Source organism: Molossus molossus, unplaced genomic scaffold (genome assembly GCF_014108415.1).
Source record: "Molossus molossus isolate mMolMol1 unplaced genomic scaffold, mMolMol1.p scaffold_m16_p_8, whole genome shotgun sequence".
Taxonomy (NCBI): Eukaryota; Metazoa; Chordata; class Mammalia; order Chiroptera; family Molossidae; genus Molossus; species Molossus molossus.
The window spans coordinates 107,044,634-107,069,117 of NW_023425402.1; the positions used below are offsets into that span (position 1 = coordinate 107,044,634).

Genomic DNA, 24,484 nt, shown 5'->3' on the forward strand with positions numbered 1-24,484 from the left:
GCAGTCCCCGTGCACTTGCGGCCCTGCTGGCCTCCCGGCTCCGTGCTTGTGTGGAGGACCCCGGGCAGCCTAGCTCTGAGGGCGCTCCCGGTCCTCCACGTCAGTGAGCCCCACGTCCTCAGCGGTATTGGTTTACACAGACCTTTAGAGAGAGCGCCGCTAGGGAACAGAGCCTGGGGGGCTCGTAAGGACACCTCTAACTGAAGCCCCGGTGAGACTGCAGAGCAGAGAGGTTCCCCCTTCACCTTTTCTTGTGATGAGGCTTCAGGGAGGGCCATGCAGCCCCCCGCCCTGTCCTGCACCCCGCAGACCCTGTGATCCGCTCTCTCAAGTCAGGGTCATCTGACAAATCTCCAAAATTAAATGAGATGGGTGTTGCTACCTTCTGCTACTGCTAAGAGAACAGAATGGCGACTGTCAGAGGGGAGGGGGTGGAGGCTGGGTGAAAAAGGTGAAGGGATTAACTAAAAAAACAAAAAACTCAAAGATATAAACAACAGTGTGGGGATTACTAGAGGGAAGAGGCTGGGGGAGGTCAGGGAGAGACGGTGGCAGGAGGAGACTTGACTTTGGGTGGTGAACACACAGTACAATGTACAGATGATGCTTTTGAAGGGTACACCTGAGACCAGTACAATTTTATTAGCCAATATCACCCCAATAAATTCAATTACAAAACTTTTAAGTTAAAAAAAAAAGAAAAGAAAATGTTCTGAGTGAAATAGCCTGATCTCCCTGGCCTGACCTCAGGGGGTTGTCTCTCGTCACCAGAAACCGGTCCCCATCAGGGAGCTCTGAGCACCGTGTTTATAACAGATTGTTACGTATAATGCCTTTCTCTTCCTTGGCAATTTAAATGAAAAGGTCAACTTGGAGCAGTGTTTCAGAAAGGCACTGGGAAGAACTGTAAACAGAGCTGAATTAATCAAGGGAAGATGAATCAAGTCGTCTTTTAACATAGGGAACATCATTGTTGACATAAAACAAAGGTCTTGGCAGGATTAAGACTGTTAAGAGAGGGACAGAGCAGATAGAAATCAGCTCAGTGCATCAATAAAAGGGACCCGGCATGTGCACTTGGACCCTGAGCAGTGCCATGTTCTGTGAGAGGCACTACTGGGCAACAGGCCTCCACAGAGATGTGACCAAGAGCATTTCCTGTCCTCTTTGGCTCCAAATCAAAGTGGGCACACACCATTCTGGTGGCATGAACGTATGACAGAATGCAGTGCCGTGCTCAGATAGAAAGACCACACTTGCATTTATATGGAATTCTAGAAAAGCCAAGCTGTAATGATAGAAAGCAGATGAGGGATTGTGAGGGCCGGGGGTGCGGGGACAGGATGGACTAGGGACAGGAGGGAACCTTTCAGGGTTATGGAAATGTTCCTTATCACAAGGCTGTTGGTGGCTATATAACTGCACATTTGCCAAGCTCGTTCCAGTACCTGCTTAAAATCGCCGAATCCATCGTACGTACATTGTGTCTCGATAAGGTGAATTTAAAAGTACATATCGGTAACTTGATACAGCACTTTTGTCTCTGACTCAGACTAGGCAAAATGTAGTAACCCTTTGGCAGTAGAATATAAGCACAGCTTAATTTCAAAATATAGAGCAAGCAGCTGGAAGAGATTACCAGCTGCAGCGGTCTCTGCCCGGGAGCTTCCAAACCGCTCCTGGACGGACTCCATCCGAGACACAGCGTCCAGCCTCGCCAGGTCTTTGGACACCCAGAAAGTGGGTCGTCTTTCAGAACGTCTGCGTCACTGAGGAGAACGTGCTAGTGAATCTCAGACCAGCTGGGATTGTTCTGGAATTGCCTCAACTCTTAGTTGCTTGGACGTACTGTTAACCCTTTCACTCGCTGGCACGATTGGTTTTAAAGTCTCGGTGACCTTCCCTTGTTATCGGCGCATCGTATTCTTGGGGTAGAGGACATGCCTCGGTCCTTCGGTGTGTGCTTTGGAAGACCTGAGATCATGTGACTGCTGGATTTTAAATCTTAACAGTTTGAAATGAAGACTGTTAACCAAATGTTTCTCCAGAGCGAACTAGAGCGCTGAAGCAATTATTGTACCCAGTACAAAAGTTTGCCTAATTTATTTAGTTACTCAAGTAAAAGCATTGGTCTGGACTAAATTCTCCAGATAATTCTGTTTCTGGAAACGAGTGACAGAAAACCAACTGAATCAGACTTGGATGATCAACACTCTTCCTGGCTCCTGTATCTGGAATTTTCGAGTTGCAGAGGGTTCTGAGTGGGCCAGACGCAGGTCTTGACAATCTCAAGCACTTGTTCCCTCCCAGTGCAGGGGGGTGGCTCCGTCTTCATGCTGGTTCTCTCCCAGTGCAGGGGGGTGGCTCCGTCTTCATGCTGGTTCTCTCCCAGTGCAGGGGGGTGGCTCCGTCTTCATGCTGGTTCTCTCCCAGTGCAGGGGGGGTGGCTCCGTCTTCATGCTGGTTCTCTCCCAGTGCAGGGGGGTGTCTCCGTCTTCATGCTGGTTCTCTCCCAGTGCAGGGGGGTGTCTCCGTCTTCATGCTGGTTCTCTCCCAGTGCAGGGGGGTGTCTCCGTCTTCATGCTGGTTCCCTCCCAGTGCAGGGGGGTGGCTTTGTCTTCATGCTGGTTCTCTCCCAGTGCAGGGGGGTGGCTCCGTCTTCATGCTGGTTCTCTCCCAGTGCAGGGGGGTGGCTCTGTCTTCATGCTGGTTCTCTCCCAGTGCAGGGGGGTGGCTCCGTCTTCATGCTGGTTCTCTCCCAGTGCAGGGGGGTGGCTCCGTCTTCATGCTGGTTCTCTCCCAGTGCAGGGGGGTGTCTCCGTCTTCATGCTGGTTCTCTCCCAGTGCAGGGGGGTGTCTCCGTCTTCATGCTGGTTCTCTCCCAGTGCAGGGGGGTGGCTTTGTCTTCATGCTGGTTCTCTCCCAGTGCAGGGGGGTGGCTCCGTCTTCATGCTGGTTCTCTCCCAGTGCAGGGGGGTGGCTCTGTCTTCATGCTGGTTCTCTCCCAGTGCAGGGGGGTGGCTCCGTCTTCATGCTGGTTCTCTCCCAGTGCAGGGGGGTGGCTCCGTCTTCATGCTGGTCTCTCCCAGTGCAGGGGGGTGGCTTCGTCTTCATACTGGTTCCCTCCCAGTGCAGGGGGGTGGCTCCGTCTTCATGCTGGTCTCTCCCAGTGCAGGGGGGTGGCTTCGTCTTCATACTGGTTCCCTCCCAGTGCAGGGGGGTGGCTTTGTCTTCATGCTGGTCTCTCCCAGTGCAGGGGGGTGGCTCCGTCTTCATGCTGGTTCTCTCCCAGTGCAGGGGGGTGGCTTCGTCTTCATACTGGTTCTCTCCCAGTGCAGGGGGGTGTCTCCGTCTTCATGCTGGTTCTCTCCCAGTGCAGGGGGGTGTCTCCGTCTTCATACTGGTTCTCTCCCAGCGCAGGGTGGCTGCTGAGGTGTATTGGAGCCCATCAGTTCCTCCTGAATTCCCTGAGCGAAGAGAGAGACGATTTCTTCAGGAATCTCTGATGTAAGGGCAGTGAAAGACTTTCCCAGAAGCCCTGTTCTCATTGGTTCAAATTGGGTCCCATGTCCCTTTCTCATTGGCTCAGATTGGATCACATGTCATTTCTCACTGGTTCAGAATGGTTACATGCCCAGCCCTGGCAGAGAGCATGGACTCACCCTCATATAATCAGGCCTCCCTACACCTGGAATGGTCAGCTTCTGTGCGAAGATGAACTGATGAACTGCGGTGTGTGTCTGTGTGTGTGTCGTGTGGGTCTATTAAGAAAGAGAAAAGGAGAATGATATTGAATCAACAGAAAAAAAAAGATACACCAGTGTCTAATTTAAATCTATGGCTTTGGTAATGAACCCTTTTTCTTGTTATAAAAGTAATCTAGGTTTACATTTTAATTTGGAAAGAATATTTATAGCCAAAAAGAAGAAAGTAAAATACGCCATGATCCCTGCCCTGTGAGAGCCATGAATGAAATGATACAAAGATACTTATTTTTTTGTTCTTTTTTATTTATTTTTTATTTTTTTTTATTTTATGAATTTTTATTTATTTTTTTGTTACAGATATTTTACCTTTTTACCCCATTGGCACCACCCCCCCCCCTCCACCCTGTCCCCGGTTTAGTTGTCCATGTCCATTGGTCATGCATACATGCATATAAGTTCTGTGGTTTATCTCTTCCCACCCCCCACCCCCCATCCCCTCTTCTGAGGGATGTCAGTCTGTGCCCTACTTCCATGTGTCTGGGTCTACTGTATCCCTCAGACTGTTATGTTCATTTTATTCCGTATATAAGTGAGATCATGTGGTATTTGTCTTTTTCTGCTTGGCTTCTTTCACCTAGGATAATACTTTCCAGGTCCCTCCATGTCGTCTCAAAGGATAAGAGGTCTTTCGTTCTTACCGCTGCATAGTACTCCATTGTGTATATGTACCACAGCTTTTTTATCCATTCGTCTACTGGTGGACACTTGGGCTGTTTCCAGATCTTAGCTATTGTAAATAGTGCTGCTATGAACATGGGGGTACATATATTCTTCCTGATTGGTGTTTCAGGCTTCTTAGGGTATATTCCCAGCAGTGGGATCACTGGGTCAAATGGAAGTTCAATTTTTAATTTTTTGAGGTAGCACCATATTGTTTTCCATAGCGGCTGCACCAGTCTGCATTCCCACCAGCAGTGTATTAGAGTCCCCTTTTCTCCACACCCTCGCCAACACTTGTTGTTTGATGATTTGTTGATGGCGGCCATTCTGACAGGTGTGAGGTGATACCTCATTGTTGTTTTAATTTGCATCTCTCTGATGATTAGTGATGTTGAGCATTTCTTCATATGTCTCTTGGCCATTTGTATGTCCTGTTTGGAGAGGTGTCTATTCAGCTCCTCTGCCCATTTTTTAATTGGGTTCTTTGTCTTCCTTTTGTGGAGTTGTATGAGCACTCTATATATATTGGAAATTAACCCCTTATCTGATACATTATTGGCAATGATGTTCTCCCATACAGTGGGTTGCCTTTCCATTTTGATGATTGTTTCTTTTGCTGTGCAGAAGCTTTTTAGTTTGATGTAGTCCCATGTGTTCATTTTCTCCTTTATTTCTGTTGCCTTAGGTGATGTATCAGTGAAAATTCTGCTCCGTATGATGTCCGAAATTTTGTTGCCTACATTTTCTTCTAGAATTTTTATGGATTCACGGGTCACATTTAAGTCTTTTATCCATTTTGAGTTTATTTTTGTGTATGATGTAAGTTGATGGTCTAGTTTCATTTTTTTGCATGTAGCTGTCCAGTTTTCCCAACACCATTTATTAAAGAGGCTGTCTTTACTCCACTGTATGCTCTTGCCACCTTTGTCAAATATTAATTGAGCGTATTGCCTTGGGGCCATTTCTGGGATTTCAGTTCTGTTCCACTGGTCTATAAGCCTGTTCTTGTGCCAGTACCAGGCTGTTTTGGTTACAGTCGCTTTGTAGTATAACCTGATATCTGGTATTGTGATCCCACCTACTTTGTTCTTCTTTTTCAAGATTGCTGTGGCTATTCGGGGTCTTTTTTGGTTCCATATGAACTTTTGAAGTATTTGTTCTAGTTCTATGAAATATGTCGTTGGTATTTTGATGGGGATTGCATTGAATCTATAGATTGCTTTGGGTAGTATGGACATTTTAATTATGTTAATTCTTCCAATCCATGAACAGGGTATGTGCTTCCACTTTTTTATATCTTCCTCTATTTCTTTTTTCAATGACCTGTAGTTTTCTGCAAATAGGTCCTTTACTTCTTTGGTTAAGTTTATTCCTAGGTATCGTAATTTTTTTGGAGCGATGGTAAATGGGATTGTTTTTGCAGTTTCTCTTTCTGTGAGTTCATCATTGATGTACAAGAATGCCGTCGATTTCTTGACGTTAATTTTGTATCCTGCTACTTTGCCAAATTCATTTATTAAGTCTAATAGATTTTGATGGAGTCTTTAGGGTGTTCTATGTACAATATCATGTCATCTGCAAATAATGACAGTTTCACTTCCTCCTTTCCAATTTGGATCCCTTTTATTTTTTCTTCATGTCTGATTGCTGTGGCTAAGACTTCCAGTACAATGTTAAATAAGAGTGGCGAAAGTGGACATCCCTGTCTTGTTCCTGTTCTTAATGGAAATGTTTTTAGTTTCTGTCCATTAAGTATGATGTTGGCTGTAGGTCTTTCATATATGGCCTTTATTATGTCGAGATATGATCCCTCTATTCCTACATTGCTGAGCGTTTTTATCAGAAATGGATGCTGGATTTTGTCGAATGCTTTTTCAGCATCTATTGATATGATCATGTGGTTTTTATTCTTCATTTTGTTGATGTGGTGTATCACGTTTATTGATTTGCGAATATTGTACCAGCCTTGCATCCCTGGAATGAATCCCACTTGGTCATGGTGAATAATTTTTTTGATGTATTTCTGGATCCGATTTGCTAATATTTTGTTCAGGATTTTGGCGTCTATGTTCATCAGGGATATTGGCCTGTAGTTTTCTTTCTTCGTAGTGTCTTTTTCTGGTTTTGGAATTAGAATTATGCTGGCTTCATAGAACGTGTTTGGAAGTCTTCCTTCTTCTTGAATTTTTTGAAATAGTTTGAGGAGAATGGGTGTTAGTTCTTTTTTGAATGTCCAGTAAAACTCCCCCGTGAAACCATCTGGGCCTGGGCTTTTGTTTGCTGGGAGAGTCTTGATTACCTCTTCAAGTTCCTTAGTTGTTATTGGTCTGTTCAAGTTTTCTATCTCTTCCGGGGATAGTTTTGGGAGACTGTGTGTTTCTAGAAATTTGTCCATTTCGCTTAGATTGTCGAATTTGTTGCCATATAGTTGTTCATAGTAGTTGTTAACGATCTTTTGTATTTCTGTGGTGTTGGTTGTTACTTCTCCTCTTTCATTTCTGATTTTGTGTATTTGGGTTCTCTCTCTTTGTTTCTTGGTGAGTCTAGCTAAGGGTCCATCAATCTTGTTTATCTTTTCGAAAAACCAGCTCTTTGTTTCATTGATCCTTTGAATTGTTTTTTTGGTCTCTATGTCATTTATTTCTGCTCTGATCTTTACTATTTCCTTCCTTCTACTTGCTCTGGGGTTTTCTTTTTGTTTGCTTTCTAATTCTTTAAGTTGTGAGGTTAGACAGTCGATTAGAAATTTTTCTTGTTTTTTGAGGTAGGCCTGTAGTGCTATGAACTTCCCTCTCAGAACTGCTTTCACTGCATCCCATAGATTTTGTGTTGTTGTGTGTTCATTTTCATTGGTTTCCAGGAAGTTTTTAATTTCTTCCTTGATCTCCTCGGTGACCCATTCATCGTTTAATAACATGCTATTTAGCCTCCATGTGTTGAAATGTCTTTGCATTTTCTTGTTGCAATTGATTTGTAGTTTCATGCCATTGTGATCTGAGAAGATGCTTGATATGATTTCAATCTTCTTGAACTTGTAGAGATTTAGTTTGTGTCCTATCATGTGGTCTATCTTTGAGAATGTCCCATGTGCACTTGAGAAGAATGTGTATTCTGTAGTTTTGGGGTGTAATTCTCTGTAGATATCTATTAAATCCATTTGGTCTAGTGTTTCATTTAGAGTCTCTGTTTCCTTGCTAATTTTTTGCCTAGAGGATCTATCCAGTGCTGTCAACGGGGTGTTGAAGTCCCCTGCTATGATTGTATTGTTGTCGATTTCTCCTTGGAAGTCCTCCAGAAGATTTTTAATATATTTTGGTGCTCCTATATTGGGTGCATATATGTTTATCAAGGTTATATCTTCCTGTTGGATAGATCCTTTCAATATTATGTAGTGGCCGTCTTTGTCTCTAGTTATGGTCTTCATTTTGAAATCTATTTTATCAGATATGAGAATTGCTACCCCAGCTTTTTTTTGCTTTCCATTTGCTTGGAAAATTTTTTTCCATCACTTCACTCTCAACCTATGTGAGTCTTTTATTGAGAGGTGGGTCTCTTGTAAACAACATATAGATGAGTCATGCTTTCTTATCCAATCAGCTACTCTGTGTCTCTTTATGGGAGCATTCAATCCATTTACGTTTAAGGTGATTATTGATATGTACTTATTTATTGCCATTTTTGTTTAGTGTGGTTCTATTTTTCTTCCCATTTCTACTGCTAATTACAGCAGTCCTTTTAACATTTCTTGCAGTGCTGGTTTGGTGCTAATGTATTCCCTTAGCCTTTTTTTGTCTGGGAAGCTCTTTATTTGATCTTCTATTTTGAATGATAGCCTTGCTGGGTAGAGTAGTCTTGGATTCAGATTCTTGTTTTTCATGACTTTGATTACTTCATGCCATTCCCTTCTGGCCTGTAGTGTTTCTTGTGAGAAGTCAGCTGAGAGCCTTATGGGGTTCCCTTTGTAGGTAACCTGTTGCTTATCTCTTGCTGCTTTTAGGATTCTCTCCTTGTCTTTAATTTGTGGCATTTTAATTACTATGTGTCTTGGTGTGGGCCTGTTTGGGTTCTTCTTACTTGGGACTCTCTGTGCTTCTTGAACTTGAATGCCTTCTTCCTTCACCAAATTAGGGAAGTTTTCTCTCACTATTTTTTTGAATATATTCTCTATCCCTTGCTCATTTTCTTCTTCTTCGGGGACTCCTATGATGCGAATATTATTATGTTTCCAGTTGTCCCATAGTTCTCTTAAGCTGTCTTCCTGTTTTTTAAGTTTTTTTCCTTTTGTTTTCTGATTGGTTGATTTTTTCGACCCTGTCTTCTAATTCACTGATCCGGTCCTCAGCTTCCCCTACTCTGCTTTTTAAACCTTCCAATGTGTTTTTCATTTCTGATATGTCATTTTTTATCTCTTCTTGTTGGTTTTTAATTTCCAATTGGCTTATTTTCAGTGTCTCTATGTCCTTACTCATGCTGTTCAGCTTCCTCAAGATCATGGCTCTGAATTCTAGCTCTGTTAACACGCCTAATTGCTCCACATTGATCTCATCTTCGGTGGAGGTGTCTTGCTCTTTCATTTGGCTTCTGTTTCTGTGTTTCACCATTTTGGCTATCACTGTGGGCTTTGGAGCCTGTCAAGTTCTCCCTGTGGGTGTTGGTGTTCTGCTGTTTGTGGCTCCCTCTCCTGTGTTTAGATGAGCGAGGGCGGACCCACGTTGAACACCACTGTCAAGTCTTACTTTCCTGGTTAAAGTTGCCAGCCCAGGAAACGTACTGTTATCCTCTAGCTTTTTGCCTGGAGGCTAGCAGTCTAGGTTAATTGATCCATTTTGGGTTGTCAGTTGATTGTAAAACTCCCTCTGGTGCTCAGCCAAGGGGCTTTCAGGAGGGTGGGGCAGATGCTGGTTGTTAGTGAGCCTCAATTAGCTCTTCAATGGCCACAGGGTGGGGTTGGATCTCCGAGGGAGGGGCTGCTGCCTCTCCCCAGAGCCCTGGGAAGGAGCAATGTGGCCACCGTCCTGAGTGGCTGCACTCAGCCAAAGCTCTGAGCGCCCTCCAAACCCCGAGTGTCCCGACACAGCTCCAGTGCAGTCCGCCCTCCCTCCGCCGGAGCCCAAGGTGAGTGGCTGTGGCTGTTGCAGCCTCTGTCCCGGCTGCGCTGTGGGGCCGCCTGGGAGTGTGACCCGAGGGCGCTGCTCCCAGCTGAGGCCGCTGCCGAGCTGCCGACCGTGGGCTCCCAGCCCCGTCTCGCGCCTTCGCAAGCCTACCGGGATGGAGTCAGTGTCCCTCGTTGTATGGTCCTCGCAAGCTGCTTTTCTGTTGGTTTTTCCCGTCGATTTGTCTGTGTTATAGTTGTAATTCCAGTTTGGTTCTGGGAGACGGTCTGTGTAGCTCCGTTCACTCCGCCGCCATTTTTCGGTTCTCCAAAGATACTTATAAACAACGAAATAAATATTAAACTCTGCATACTGCCAACACTGTACAGCATAATGGTTAGCAATGCAGACTTAGGTACCATCCTCCTGGTTCATCTACTTATTGTCTCAGTCCTCGTTGGGTAAGCTACTTAGCTTTCCTGTGCCTCAACGTCTTCTCTGTAATGGAAATACGAGTAGTATCTGCATGAGTTCCTCCAGCACTAACCCTCTAGTTCAGAGATTGGCAATCTGCAGCCTGTGGGCCAGACCTGGCTTGCTGCCTGTGTTTGTAAATAAAGTTTTGTTGGAACTCAGCCACAGTCATCCATTTATGTATTCATCTGTGGCTGCTTTCATACTACAAAGGCAAAGTTAAGTAAGTTGGCCCTTGAACAGTGCAGGTTGGAACTGTTTGCGAGTTGTTCAAGAGTCGAGCGTATTTTCCATCCACAGCTGGACCCCACATATGCAGAAGGTGGACATAAGTGATACACAGATCTCTGACTGCACCCCTAACTCCCACATTTTTCAAGGGTCAACTGTAGTTCCAACAGAGACTTATAGCCCACAAAACCCAAAGTACTTATTGTCTGGCCGAACTCTGGGTTTGACTAGCAGACCTCTGTAGTCTTGTTGAAACCTATCACATCGTAATCTCGTGGTCATGAAGTGACTTAACCGGCCTAGAGATCTGATCAGGAAAAAGTGGCATTAACATAGCCAGCATGCAGGCAAGAGATGCTCAGTTATTTGATCACTTGGAAACAGCTCAGAACCATGACTAATTGTGCTGGGGGGCCATTGTTAAGTAAAATAAGGGTGACTTGATCACGAGCATCGAGATGCCATGAAAGTTGATCAGATAATCCGCCTGGCTGCTGGGTGACCGACGGGTTGGTAGCATGTATAGCGTGGACACTCTGGACAATGGGATGAGTCAAGTCCAAGGTGGGACAGCAGAACAGTGCAAGATTTCATCAAACTACTCAGAACAGTGCTCTGGAGGGTGGCTCTGCTCAGTGAGACCTTCGAAGACCGGGTTCCATTTGTCTTGTGCTCCGCCATCACCTGTGATAGGTTGCATGGTTGGCATTGGTTCACCAGTGTCTTTTTCTCCCACCCTTCAGGAAGGGAACACCAGTGAATGAAAAACAATCCACTTCCTTTTTAAAGGACGGGACCTAGACCTTGGCTTCCACCTCAACTCTGAGATCTTAGCCACAGGGCCACCCACAGGTGAAAGACAGGTAGAAGATGTGACTTCAGCTCGGCAGCATGTGGCCAGCTACAATTCAGTGGATCCTGTTTTCAAAAGGGAAAAGAATGGATGGTGGAACCAATTAGGAGTCTTTCACGAGCATTGTCATGGAAGCTATTATTGTTTCATTGACCCTAAGACACTTTTTATTTTAAGACGCATCATCATTTTATGTATCACTAAATAAGAAAACTGTGCTATTTAAACGATGACACATTGTTTTCTCATCAGCTCAGTTGTAGGACATGTCCTAATTTAAGAGATGTTTATAGGTGAAAAATATGGGTCTCGGTCTAGAAGAAACACAATGTTGGAAAGACTTAGGGAAAGAAAGTGATCTGAAGACATGCATTTTGCAGTCATCTTTTGCACGCGTTGGACTTTCCCTGAAGCAAGCATAGGCAAGAGAGAGCGGGCTTTGGTTGGCTGTTGAGTATGAGGTTCAGAATAGCTCATTGACCACTAACTATCAGTGTGAATGTACTCAAAGCCAAATTCCTACGACTGCTGGTACAGGGACTTCTGGCTCAAAGGCTTGGGGAAAATGTGTCCAGATTTGCACTCAATTTGGGCCAGATCTGGAGTTGAATTAAACAGACAGCAGGGTCCATACATGGCCAGGGCCCTTGTTCTCTTCTTTCAACATTCAGTCATCACCCGAATGCCGATTGAACACCAGGCACTTTGCTCGGTGCTACGATACAGTCCCTGCCCTCCAAGAGCTCCCGAGCTCACGGAGGGGGCGGTACGTAGACCTGCAGAGTGTGTGGTGGTGGGTCCAGGGACAGAGGTCTGGTGAGTAGAAGCACAGATTGGAGTCATTCATTCTGCCTGCGTTGAGGCAAGACCTCCCAGTGGAGAGGCAGTCGGCACTGGGGAGGGCTGTCCCTCCAAACAGAGGTTGCAGAATGTGCTAGCTCATGGAAACGGGAAACCATTGTCACTCGGGAATAGGGTTGTGATTCCTTTGGAAGCAGCTGTGGTCATGGAGGGTTGGCTGTTCGGCTTTGTTTTATCACAAATTATACACCAGAGGCAAACAGCAATCTTGATTTAATTGAATTACAGAAAAGGCCAACTTCTTGGGTGGCCCCACAAGGGATGAGGTGAATTTTTCTGGGTCAAAAGGATGCTAGATGGACAGAAACAAAGCGATGCCTTTGCTGCCAGGCTTGCTCTTGACCTTAACATTCCTCCTTCTCATCTGTCAACAGGTTTAAGGTTTTAAAAGATTAAGAGACACGTGTTTTGGTTCCCACCTGCTTTGACCACTTTTACGCTGATTTTCTCCAACTTAATAAACACACAAATGTATTTGACTTTCGAACACCCCTTTTTTTCCGTGTTTGCTCAGTTTACACTCCTGCCAGTAATAATAGTTTAGCATGAGGTTCTCAGCACGACAACCACATCTTTGTGAACTTGACCGGTTGAAAGGCTAGAGGACCAAACCTTGAAGGTGTTAAGATGTACTAGTGAAAGAGCCGAGTCAGTCCGGGAAGGTCATCGGTCCGGTAGCTTTGAACCTGGTCAATGACAAGTCTGTAATATGCAGGTGTTCCTTGCTGTGTATTGCTACTGAAATCTGCTTCTCTTGTGTAGATCACTGTTACAGATGAGGAAGTTAGTAATCCATCCTTTTTAGATCTGGTGAGAACTCCCCAAATGAGGAAGTGCACACTTATACTTATGTTTGCTTGGTAAGTTGGACTCGTGATGGCTTCCAAAGCTTGTGTCAAATTTGCACCGCGCCCTGTCTTCCGCCAGGCGGGCGCCACCCCTTCCTGGCTCTCCACTGTCTCCCACTGTCTCGCAGGTTCACCAGCGCGGTGGTGTACCAAGGGCTCATCATGCGCCTGGGGCTCATAGGCGGCAACCTGTACCTCGACTTCTTCATCTCGGGGGTCGTGGAGCTGCCGGGCGCCCTGCTCATCCTCCTGACCATCGAGCGTTTCGGACGGCGTCTCCCCTTTGCAGCCAGCAACATCGTGGCGGGAGTGGCGTGCCTGGTCACCGCATTCTTGCCTGAAGGTAATCGTCTTCCGAGTCAGGCCTTTATTTATTTATTTCTATCCTCACCCGAGGGGACAGTTTTGCATTTGTCCTCAGATAGAGTGGGAGGGAGGGAGAGAGGGAGGGGGAGAGAGAGAGAAACATCGATGTGAGAGACACACATCGACTGGCTGCCACCCACACAACCCCATCCGGGGCCGGGGACAAACTGCAACTGAGGTACGTGCCCTTAGTGGGAACTGAACTGGGACTCTCTGGACCGCGGGCCAATGTTCTAACCGCTGAGCCAAACGGCCAGGGCTTCCAAGTCGAATCTTCAGTCAGACTCACCCACAGTGGGGACACTGTCCGTGCATCACATCTCGGTCCTGGGCACATTTCATCACGACACTTGCTTTCCTTCCAGACCGCCCTAAGGACTCCGAGTGGGAGCTATTGGTTCTACAGACTTTTCTGTTTCCTCCTCTTCTAGGTTCATTTATGGAGGTAACAGACAGTGAGTGACATCTCGGTCGTGGGGCGGGGTTTCCTTTTGACCGCCTTTGTCTGACTTGTGACCGCAGGGACAGTACTTGCGGTATTTCCCGAGCATCAGCCGCGTCACCAGCCTCTGCGGGACGCGGAGGGCCCAGGGGAACGAAACCACGGTTTTGAGTCCAAAAGGTTCCCAGCCTAGAGTGGGGTGGAGACAGGGCGATACTCTCGCAGCTCACGGTGACGAGTGGTTTCACAGAAGTCCTCACGGGCTTCAGAACTGGCGCGAAAATAAAAATAAGTAGGTGTGAGGAGTGATTCATCTGAGGGGGCGTCGGCAGAAGGTGAGCACGGGGCCCAGAGGAGGAAGGGACAGGAACGCAGGACAGAAGGGAAGCTGGCTTGACTTTTTCCAACGGGGATGTGGTTCCGGGAGCAGGAATCACCTGGGGGGCCCAGGAGCCCAGCCCTCTGTCATGGCTGCTGGCCGGGTGGGGAGCCTGCTTCTGGCCCTGTGAGCTGCGGGAGGAGGGGCGGGGGCCTCCCATAGCGGCAGCAGTTTGGACAACGACGTGAGGGAGAGGTGCTGAGAGCACGGATTAAGGTGGCAGCAGCCGGGCCTGGATGGGAGGGGAGTATTTCAGAGACGTTTGAGGGCGCAGCCGCCCAGGAACTGATGACTGGTACAGAGGTTGTGTCCAGATACACAGTTCCTATGGCCCAGGTCATCTCTGCACGGGGCACAGCAGGTGCCGGGCAGAGGGAGCCTGTCAACCCCCCAGGGGCACGGGGTGCGAGCGAGCTAATCGTTTCTGTGTTGGGGCGCGGGGTGCGGGTGACGGGAGAGCCGTTGCCTGGCACTGCTTTGTGCCAGCGTGCGACAGGCCGCCTTTTCCTGCGAATCCTCCGAGGACCAGGGAAGACTGGATGTCGTTGTGGCATCTGAGCGGCCATGTACAGAGGAGTTTATGAATTACGGGAGGGCGTCTGACGTCCAAGCTTCATGTAGACCCGATGTCAGTAAATTACAGAACTGCCATCTCCAGAACAGAAGGGGCAAAGGAGGTCAAGTCCTGTGTCTTGTTGGGCTGGCTGATGACCACAGACCTGACCGGTCACATTTCTCTTGCTTTTCTGGGGCGTATTCATTTCCTGGGTGTGCAGTAAGGAGGCGCCACCCTCTGGGCGGCGGGGAACACTGAAATGGACTCTCACCTTGGAGCCTGGAACAGGGTATGGCAGGGCCAGGCTCCCTGCGGCTCTGGGTGAAGGTGCCCTCCCACTCTGCCAGCTGCTGGGGTTGGCCGGCCGGGCTGGTTCCTTCCAGAGGTCCCGAGGGGAATCGGGCCCGCACCTCTCCCCTGGCTCCGGAGGCTTGCTGGCATCGCTTGATATCCACCGTCTCCGCCGCCTCCTTCACACCACCTTCCCTGAACTATTACAGCCGCAAAGACCCTGTTTCCAAATAAGGTCCGGTTCTTAGGTTCTGGGCAGACATGAATTTGGGGGGACACTGTTCAACACTCATTCTAAGAGGTGGAGAATCTCTATAAGAGCTGTCGGCCAATACACGTCTATTTAGTATGTGTTCACAGCCGCCACTAAACCAGCAGGGGGCATAGAGCCGGGACAGGAAAGCAGCGCCTGCCCTCGGGGGTGGAGTGCAGCGGCAGTGGAAGGACACGTGGGGAATGCTGGGGACCCCTCTTTTCACTTCGTTTGGCTTTGGCGCTGCATAGTTCGGGGTGTAATTTAAAAATGGAGTTCCCTAAGGTGAGGTCGTCTGTTCCCCTCGCCCGCGGAACGGGAATGAAGTGATCACTGTGCGTGAAGTTAGGAAAGTGAGGAGAAAGACGGATGACGGTGTGGCCACCAGCCCGCGAGGCACACTTGTCCTGCAAGGGCTCCTCCCGCCCTAGGCGCTGGGGACGGTTTTAACGTGTGCTGGGTTCGGCAGGCCCCAGAAAGCACATGGGGCCGGATGTGCAAACCACTTTCACGTAAGGGGGCCGGTGGGCTTCAAGCCGATGCGTAGAGAGCACTGTCGTCTATTGGGAGCTCTAGGCGAAGAAGAGTCTTGTTTGTGTAGTCTGACCCGCTTTAGTTTGTAGATGTCACTGCTCATCCTAAGCCTTAGACTTGTTCTTGGCAGTGTCGAATGATCGCTCTATTTTGGACACTTTATGTATATATTCCGCACACTCAGCTGTTTTCATAGTCACATGTGGTCTGGTTGACAAGAATAAGCGTCAAATCCATGGGCGTACCAGATACTAACAGGTCCTCCCTAGAGTTGGCCGTCCTTACGTCCACTTAAAGAGCTTCTAGACTTGGTTACTGGGCTTTTCAATGACCACTAGAACAATGTGCCCCTCAGTCCCTCTGGAGGACATCGGCAGGGTGACAGGCCCTGTGGAGAATGCTGGGAGCCTTTCAGAGAAGTTTAACTGGCTTCCCCTCCACTGAGCACGGCTTGTCAGGGTCTGAAGAATGAGACCGTGGAAGAAGACGTCTTTCTGGTGGCACGTGTCCTCACCTAAGACACCGCCTTAAACCGAAGCGCTGAGCTCTGAAGTCCGAAGGGAAAGAGCTTCCTCTGCCCCCACCCCCACCCCATCTGCCGTCTTCCTCCTGAGTTGATTCAGGATGGCTGCAGACCTAGCGGTGGGGGCAAGTCTGACTTCTATTTTTATTTCTATTTAAGTGAAAAGTAACATCTCTGTTAGGGATGTTCACTAAATGTTATTTCAAAACTTAGAACCGATGATACATTCAGAGGAGATGCAAAATTGTGTTTGTTTAAAATCCTGCATTCTGGCCCGGCTGGTGTGGCTCAGTGGTGGAGCATCAGGAGGTAGCCGGTTCGATTCCCGGTCATGCAGGAGGTGGCCAGTCGATGTTCTCTCTCATCGATGTTTCTATCTATCTCTTCCTCTCCCTTCCTCTCTCTCTCAAAAAATAAAATAAAATAAATAAAATCCTGCATTCTTTCTTCAAACATTGAGGTATTATTCCCAGGAATCTTGAGAAGCTTGACCAAATCCCCATTCAGAGGGACCTCTTTCTCTAAGTTCTCTTGACACTATGAAAGACAGTTGCAGCTTCGGTACTGATGTTTAAATTGTCTGGTGGTTTTTTTTGTTTTTTGTTTTTTGGTCATTGTTATCAAGAGATGTCTACTGCCACCATGACTTAGCACATTCCTGGGTGAGCGAGAGATTTTGTATAATATTCACACACCCATTGCACTTTCTGATACATTGTTTCATTTCCCACGCTAGTGCCTGTGGGACCTCTGTCGCAGGCTTCAACAAGATCTCTGTGCCTGTGTGGTTGCAGTGAAGTCTTGGCCCCTAGCTGGGAATGAGATGAGGGTCTTTCAGGTTAAGGTCATCATATAGGATCAACCACGTCTCCTCAAGCGTGTCAACGTTATAGCGTTTGGTGAATGATTTTCTGAATTGACTAGATGTTTCATGTGTGTGTGGGTGTGCACTTTAATTTGATTTTTGTCTGGTTCTTTCCAGCAAACTGTTCTAGTCTCAGTTGTAAATTTAATTTGTCATTGAAGTTATCAGTGGGACTCGCTTATAGAACAATCTTGATTCAGTAGAAAAAATCTGTAGTTTAAGAACCTAATTGGATAATCAAGTTCTTTTTGTGTTAGCAGGCTACATTCTTCTCTTCCGCCTGAGCGCAGTGGGTGGTTGCCCAGTCGGGCTGGGGCCCAGGGAATCTGGGCACCGGCTCCCACATTCCGTTCCCCAGCACCTGGCAACGAACCACCTGCTCACCGAAGGAAGGGGTGGAATGCATTTCCTAGTCCCTCCTGGCTTTCATGGGAAAACAGAGCCTGAATAAGACACATGTTTACAGCTGTTCTGTGCCAGCGCGGATGGGGCCCCGCGCATCCACAGGGCTCCCTGCTCTCTGGGGTGCTCCTGGGAGAGCCTGAGGTGATCTCATCTGGGAAACATCAAGCCTGCCGGGCCGCCTCGGCCAGTCTGCGATGGACGCCTCGGGCACCGGAGCCTCCCTGCGTGGCCTGGATTCCCACGGTCTTCCGCTGCTCGCCCTCCTAGACAACTGTTGTATCAGTGGGTCTGGGCTCTGTATCTGTTGACTGCTCTTCGGAGAACATGCACCGACCCACTGAACTCAGTTCTTTTCTGTCATCCTCCTCATCCATGCCCATGTCCCTACCAAAACCATACCTTCGGGAAAGTGCAGTCATTCTAGGAGACAGGAACCTCAGCAGTGCTGAGTGAGCATGAAAAGTATGACTGTCAAGGGCAGGGTTTCATTTCCAAAGCTGGGGGGAGACAGGCCACGTGCCCTCTGCTTTGCTGAGCACGGGGTGCCCCTGCCCCGCAGTCTCGTGGCCTCAAGCGGGTCCCCTGGAGGGCGCCAGGAACCGCACAGCTCGGGAGGTCTGGAGCACGGATATTTTAGCACAGAAATGGTTTACTCCTTCCTTTAAAACACAGGAGAAGGAAAATATTTAATAAAGAACTTTTGGTGTTTCTCACTAGCTCCTCGTTCAACCAGAGGAGCCCTAAAACAGTGTATTTGTCAATGAATGGGCCGCCTGGTACTTCAGAATCGGGCTCTTCTGGATCTTTTCTTGGGGAAAGTGGCAAGACTGGGGGTGAGGAAGACAGTGGGTGGCAATCCTGGTGGCAAAGCACGGCATCATGCCCCTTCCCAGAGGCCCAGCCCTCGAAGCCTTGCTGTTCTTCACAAACCAAAGGAGCTTTGTGCAGGCTGTTCCGGGGGTCATCACTAGGGGTCTGAACAGAAGGAACCCATGGGCACCCGACGGCGAAGGCCGCCTTCTGGACAAAGGCCACTGTGCTCAAGCCCTCCTAGGAAGGCACAGCTCAGAACGCTGTTCTCAGCGCCGTGGCCATTCTGCATGTGGTTCTCGAATCGTATTTCTAAGACCTTGTCCTGCTCAGAAATGCAGTTAGCACGCTAGAGTATTAGCCACCATCCTGGTGGTGCTGGTGGCTGTTGAAATCTGGCCACCGTATCAGAAGATACCGATCATTGGTGCTGGAAATTAGCAAAGCCTCGGGGCTGAGGGAACTAAGCCAGCGCCTCTCACGGTTCTGGGAAACCCAACTGCTAGCCCGGCCCTCACTTCCCTCCGAACTCTCTGTGTTTCAGGAATTCCATGGTTGAGGAGCACGGTTGCTACCTTGGGAAGACTGGGGATAACCATGGCCTTTGAAATTGTCTACTTGGTGAATTCAGAATTGTACCCAACAACACTACGGTAATTCCAACCTCCATGTTATGGTTTCTCCTAAGTAACTGCGGCCGAGTGTTTGAGGTTGACTTAAAATCCATGAAATAGTTGTCTTAGCTTGATGACATACTCCCTTGGGCCAGATTCGGCCGTCAGGATGACCTGCTCTGAGTCAGCGGCTTCTGCAATGGTGTCCTCCATGCCTCGGGGTAGAAGTCGTTCCCGTATCCGTACCTTCTCACACAGCCATGCTTTCTGGACAGGCACTGGGCTCGGGATCAGAACACCTGGCTAGTGCACCTGCTGCCATGCGGGCTAATCGTCCTAGCCTGCGTCACCTGGTTAAAGGCTACAGCCTCTGAGCCCCCCACGTTCCGTAGCTGGTCGCTGTGAGCAGCCAGTTACTGCCGGACAAAGCAGCGGTGCGCAGGTCCCGTGCAAATTAGCCTCCTTTCCTGGAGGAATGTTCGTGGCACAGCTGACTGTCCGGCTAGGGTGCCAAGGTGGCACTTAAGTGTCACAGAGCTGGCAGGGCGGCGAGTGAGCCGCTGATGGAAGACTGCCTCCCGCCAGCCCAGCAGGCTCTGCAGCCTCGGCCGCTCGGCGCCTGCCCAGATGTGCGCGAGAGTAGTCAGCTTCAAGGCTCAGAACACAGAACTGGAAAATACGGTCACAAGTGCTTTGTTACTTACACATCTGAACGATTTTTTTATCTACAGAAACTTTGGAGTTTCACTCTGCTCCGGTTTATGTGACTTTGGGGGGATCATAGCCCCGTTTCTGCTCTTCCGACTGGCAGCCGTTTGGCTGGAACTGCCGCTTATCATTTTTGGTAAGAACTCATTTGACATACTGCTCTGAAGTGCGTCCATCCACGTTCTCTGCACTGTTAGGTTCTGTATTCATGGCAGGCGCTGAGCATTTTTATCACAATTGCTTGGTTTGAGAAGCCGACCTGATTACGATGAAATGGGACACCGTTTCTTTGCTTAGGTTCTGAGTTAAAATCAAATGCCACAAAACTCTTTTATGATATTGGGAATAATTAAAGGCCAGTCATTTTCATGACGCTGAATTAGGCCTTCAGTCTGTTTCAGAGAAGCCTGGAAACCAATGATAGTATTAAGTGTTCTGTATCTATCAACATCATATCTTCATTTGCTCTGAGCTACCATGCTGAAAGAGCAGAGGGCACAGACCCCTCACAATCTAGCACAGCCTCTTTGGTGCCTCCCAATTCACCCCCTTATTCCTCCCCCCATTCTTCATGGAACCCATGAAGGGATTGAATCCCAGGTCAGCAGGGACCTCAAAGTAATGCATCCAGTGCTTCTCAAGGTCCATCCCAGCCTTTCTGCTGGGAGCTCACAGCCCCCTCATCTCCTCAGCAAGAAGGACACAAGTTGGCTCCAACCCCACCTAACTTTCCTCCATCTCTCCCATTTTCATTCATCACTCAGTTTAAATTGCAGTGAAAATATTGAATCCATGAGGACATACCTGCTGAGTGATGCAAAAGCCCTAACAGTGCTGGGAACAGTTGAGTCATCTTCCCACCCTTTGACCCCAGTGAAATCAGTACAAGAATATTCCAAATGATTTCATGGGATCTGATCATGCAGCTCAGTGCTGAGTCTAGCCAGCACGAAAAAGCAAAGAGAGTGCCATCGTTCACCCCAGATGGAGTGGTCTTGGAGCCCTGCATTCAGGAGAGGGGTCTGGGCTGCAGTGACTGCTGGGTGAGCTGGTGCTGGAGTGCAGGCCCTGCCTTCACAGAGAGCCAGTTGTCAAACCAGGTGCTGCTAAAAATTAAGGTGTACACAATACACGAAAAACAGATAACAGGTCCTCCAACCTCAGCGGTTCCTAATTTATTTGCATTTACCATTATGTGCCATCTCTCTCGACCTGCTGGCGGTCAGCACAACACAGTGAACTACAAGCACATGCTGGTAGGAGTGAGGGGGAGCACAGCAAGAGAGCAAAATGCTCCAGATCTCTGGATGCATTCTAATTTATTTGCAGAGTGGTTCCCCAGGTTACATGTTGATTTAGGTAAATTATTTCCTTGAGATGGTGCCTCTGCTCACCATACAGCCAAGCCCTGTCTCTCACTTTTTATGGAAAAGAGACATCAAAGATTAAAAAAATAGTAACAAATCCATTCTCGCCTGGGCTTCCACGCCCATTATCCTCTCGGGGTGCTCCGCCAACCCTTTGTCATGCAAACCTTATCTATTCACATGTAAACAAAACATTCAGTTCCAAACAGGGAAGTCTTCCTGCCCTCCAGGCGAACCTGTCTGTCCACACACACTTTGATCCTAGGCTGGCCAGGTCACGAGAATGCATATCACAAGGTTACATTTTGTTTATCCACCAAACCCCCATCCTTACAATTATCTGTGTTCCTGAGGTTTTTTTGTTTTTGTGTCATTGTGGTGGAAATCCTCCAGAGCAGTGTACTACTGCACCTCTCTTGCCAGCACTGAATTCAGTGGTGTCTCATCGGTAGTTTGAAATGTCTGTGGGGGTAGTATTTACACCATGGAAATTGGCAGACACTATACACCAGGGCTTTTTTTTCTGAAGAGTTGGTTGGTAGACATTTGCCAGCACACGATAAGGGTAAGATATATAGAAAAATGGGAGAGGGTAGTGTTTCAGGAATTTTGACTCTGAAGAAGAGAAAGGGAGGATGGCAAATGGGGATAATGTGAGGTTGATAGAAGGGTCCTGAAAGATGAAAGGGTTGAGTCTGTTTCAGTGCTGCCAACAAGAGGCTAAAGGTACTGGAGAGAGGGTTACCCATTAGAGTGGGGGGCCTAAAAACAACTCCAAGAGACTCCAAGGGACGAGGCCTGCGGTGGTACATGGCGGAAGGAAGAGAGGGAGGGAGAGGAAACAGTGACCTTCTAGTGTAGATAAAGGGATGCTTACGGGACTTCTCTCTGGCAGCTTTGATTTGCTCATTACTAGGAGATGAGGTCTTCTCTCTGAGTGCTGGACATGTAGGCACTTGATACACAGTGGAGGCTGGTGACCACAGCTGCTTCCTGAGTGAGCTGCAGGGGTGAGGGGCCGGCCGTGTGTTTCTAGTGAGTGACGCCTTTCTCTGTCCGCAGGTATCCTGGCATCTGTCTGTGGTGGCCTCGTGATGCTTTTGCCTGAAACCAAGGGTATCGCCTTGCCGGAGACAGTGGATGATGTAGAAAAGCTTGGCAGGTAGCGTATAAAATTCAGCACGTCCGTAATAACAGCAGCATTCCAAGCTACTGGGGACAGATGGTGCTGAGAAAACCGAATTATGGCGGGCAAATAATATATAACCCCCGCCTCACATCCTAAGCAAAACTCAAAGTAGCTATTGAAGGTTCATGTAAAAGAAAAATAAAAGCTGTAAGAGAATATGTATTATTTTTAAAAGGTGGTTTTGAAGAGGGGACCATTTCTAAGTCAGGTGTTGAAACTCAGAAGCAATCTGAAGGAACAGGATGGATGATTTGACAGAGGAGAAATGACTTAAATGTGCACCAGGAGACGATTGTAAAAATAGTATGTTCACGATATGGATTACTATACAGAGATTAAAAGAATTAAGTCATATCTATATGGAATGACATGGGAAGATTTTCAAAACTTTTTACAAAGTAAAAAGGCAGTGAACAATGCGTTGTAGTGTTTATTTTAAAATAAAACCAATAGAAATTTCTCTCTGTAGCTAGATGGGAAGATAGATGAGATAGATAGATGATAGGCAGATAGATTGATGAGATAGATAGATAGATAGATAGATGATTGATAGATAGATAGATAGATAGATAGATGATTGATAGATAGATAGATAGATAGATAGATAGAGTAAGGGTACTAGAAAAATCAGGGGGAACACTAGAAATATCAGTATATGATTGTCTAACCACTAGGCTGTATACCGGAAACTAATTAATAATAACATTGAATGTAAACTATAATTAAAAAATAGCCCTGGCCAGTCTGGCTTAGTGGTTGGATCATTAGCCCGTGGACCAACGAATCGCAGGTTCAGTTTTGGTCATATACCTCAGTTGCAGTTCGATTCCTAGCCCTGGTCAGGGTGTGCAGGAGGCAACCAATCAGTGTGTCTCTCTCATCTCTCTCTCTCTCTCTCTCTCTCTCTCTCTCTCTCTCTCTCTCTTTTGCTCTCTCTCCCTCCCTCCCACTCTATCTGAAGATAAATGGAAAAATATCCTCGGGTGAGGATTTAAAATATAAATAAATAAAATAATTTTATTAATTTTTTAAAAACCAAGTAAGGGGCCCTGGCCGGTTTGGCTCAGAGGTTAGAGCGTCGGCCTGCGGTCCCAAGAGACCCGGGTTCGGTTCCCGCTAAGGGCACGTACCTCGGTTGCAGTTTGTCCCCGGCCCTGGTTGGTCGTGCAGGTGGCAGCCACTCGATGTGTCCCTTTCACATCGATGTTTCTCTCTCTCTCTCTCTCTTCCTCTCTCTCCCTCCCACTCTATCTGTACAAAAAATGGAAAAATGTCCTCAAGTGAGGATAAAAAAAAAACAAGTAAGGGAATGAGAGAGAAAGATTTAGTTCTGGAGAAGTGTGTCTAAATGGTGCACAGGAATAGTTACTACCCAACCCATATATAAACGTGAACTATATTTGTGTTATACTAACAAAATTTCACATTGCACAAACTCTAATTTTCTCCATTTGAAATCATTCATAATAAAAAGTCAGGAAGAGAGGTTATGAATATGAGAGTATATAGGAAAATATCTAAAATTACATATATATATATATATATATATATATATATATATATATATATCTCCTCCGGAGATAGAAACATAGAAACAGGTTGGAAAGTGGGTGCAGAAGGGAAAGTGTCCCTATTCTACTCTAGAGACTTCTGTGCTGGTGGATTAAAAAAAAAAAATTGCAACACATTGCCTTGTATTATTTGTGTAATTTTTAAAAGTAACTTAGCAGCTTATTTTTAAAATAAAAATCATTCTTCTTCTAAATAATGACCTGGATATTAGGGGTATGACTCTCTACATTTTAAACAAATGTATCCAAAATATTATACAAAGTCTGAAATGCTAGTAACACTTGCAGTTTGTTCTCCACTTGTATGTGGGAAGAGAGTAGACATACTTTTTTAGATACCAATGGGACTGATGGTTTCACATATGTCATTTTATTCAACACACGATTTGGGGCAGGAGGAGTTCTCAGCCTCACTCTTTTCTCTACCAGGAAATCTAGCTCAGAAAGTTCCCTAACTTCTCCGTAGTAGGACTGGGGTTCATCCTCTCCGGTGCTCAGCTGAGCCTCCGTCGTTTTCTGTCGTTTTATTATTTCATGCTGTATTCTACTTCATTATGAATTTTTAAAAACAGCAAGTCTCTCTTTATACCCTCTTTTAATGAGGTACTATCCCCCTCCCCAAGGGAGCAACCACAGCTGACTGTCTCGTGAGTATTTTACCAGACCCACGGAACGTAGGCAGTGATTTCCTTGTCCTGATTCTTGATGCTGTTTTGAGAAACAAGGTTGAGGAATCATCCCAGAACATCCCTAAGAAAGGCCCACTCCGAGCCGCAGCCGCAGCCCCAGCCCAGTGGCTGACCCCTAACAGGAGTGGCCAATGC

General features: G+C 47.2%; 1 protein-coding gene across 1 annotated transcript in view; it reads left to right on the forward strand.

The window, feature by feature from the left end:
• The window catches only part of SLC22A3 (solute carrier family 22 member 3), a 95,769-nt gene that overhangs the window by 68,514 nt on the left and 2,771 nt on the right, over positions 1–24,484 (forward strand). Inside the window, exons 6-10 of the mRNA XM_036248564.1 lie at positions 12,702–12,799; positions 12,916–13,130; positions 18,756–18,864; positions 19,557–19,669; positions 21,963–22,062. Of these exons, the coding sequence (XP_036104457.1) occupies positions 12,702–12,799; positions 12,916–13,130; positions 18,756–18,864; positions 19,557–19,669; positions 21,963–22,062 (635 nt within the window). The remainder of the gene's footprint in view (positions 1–12,701; positions 12,800–12,915; positions 13,131–18,755; positions 18,865–19,556; positions 19,670–21,962; positions 22,063–24,484) is intronic.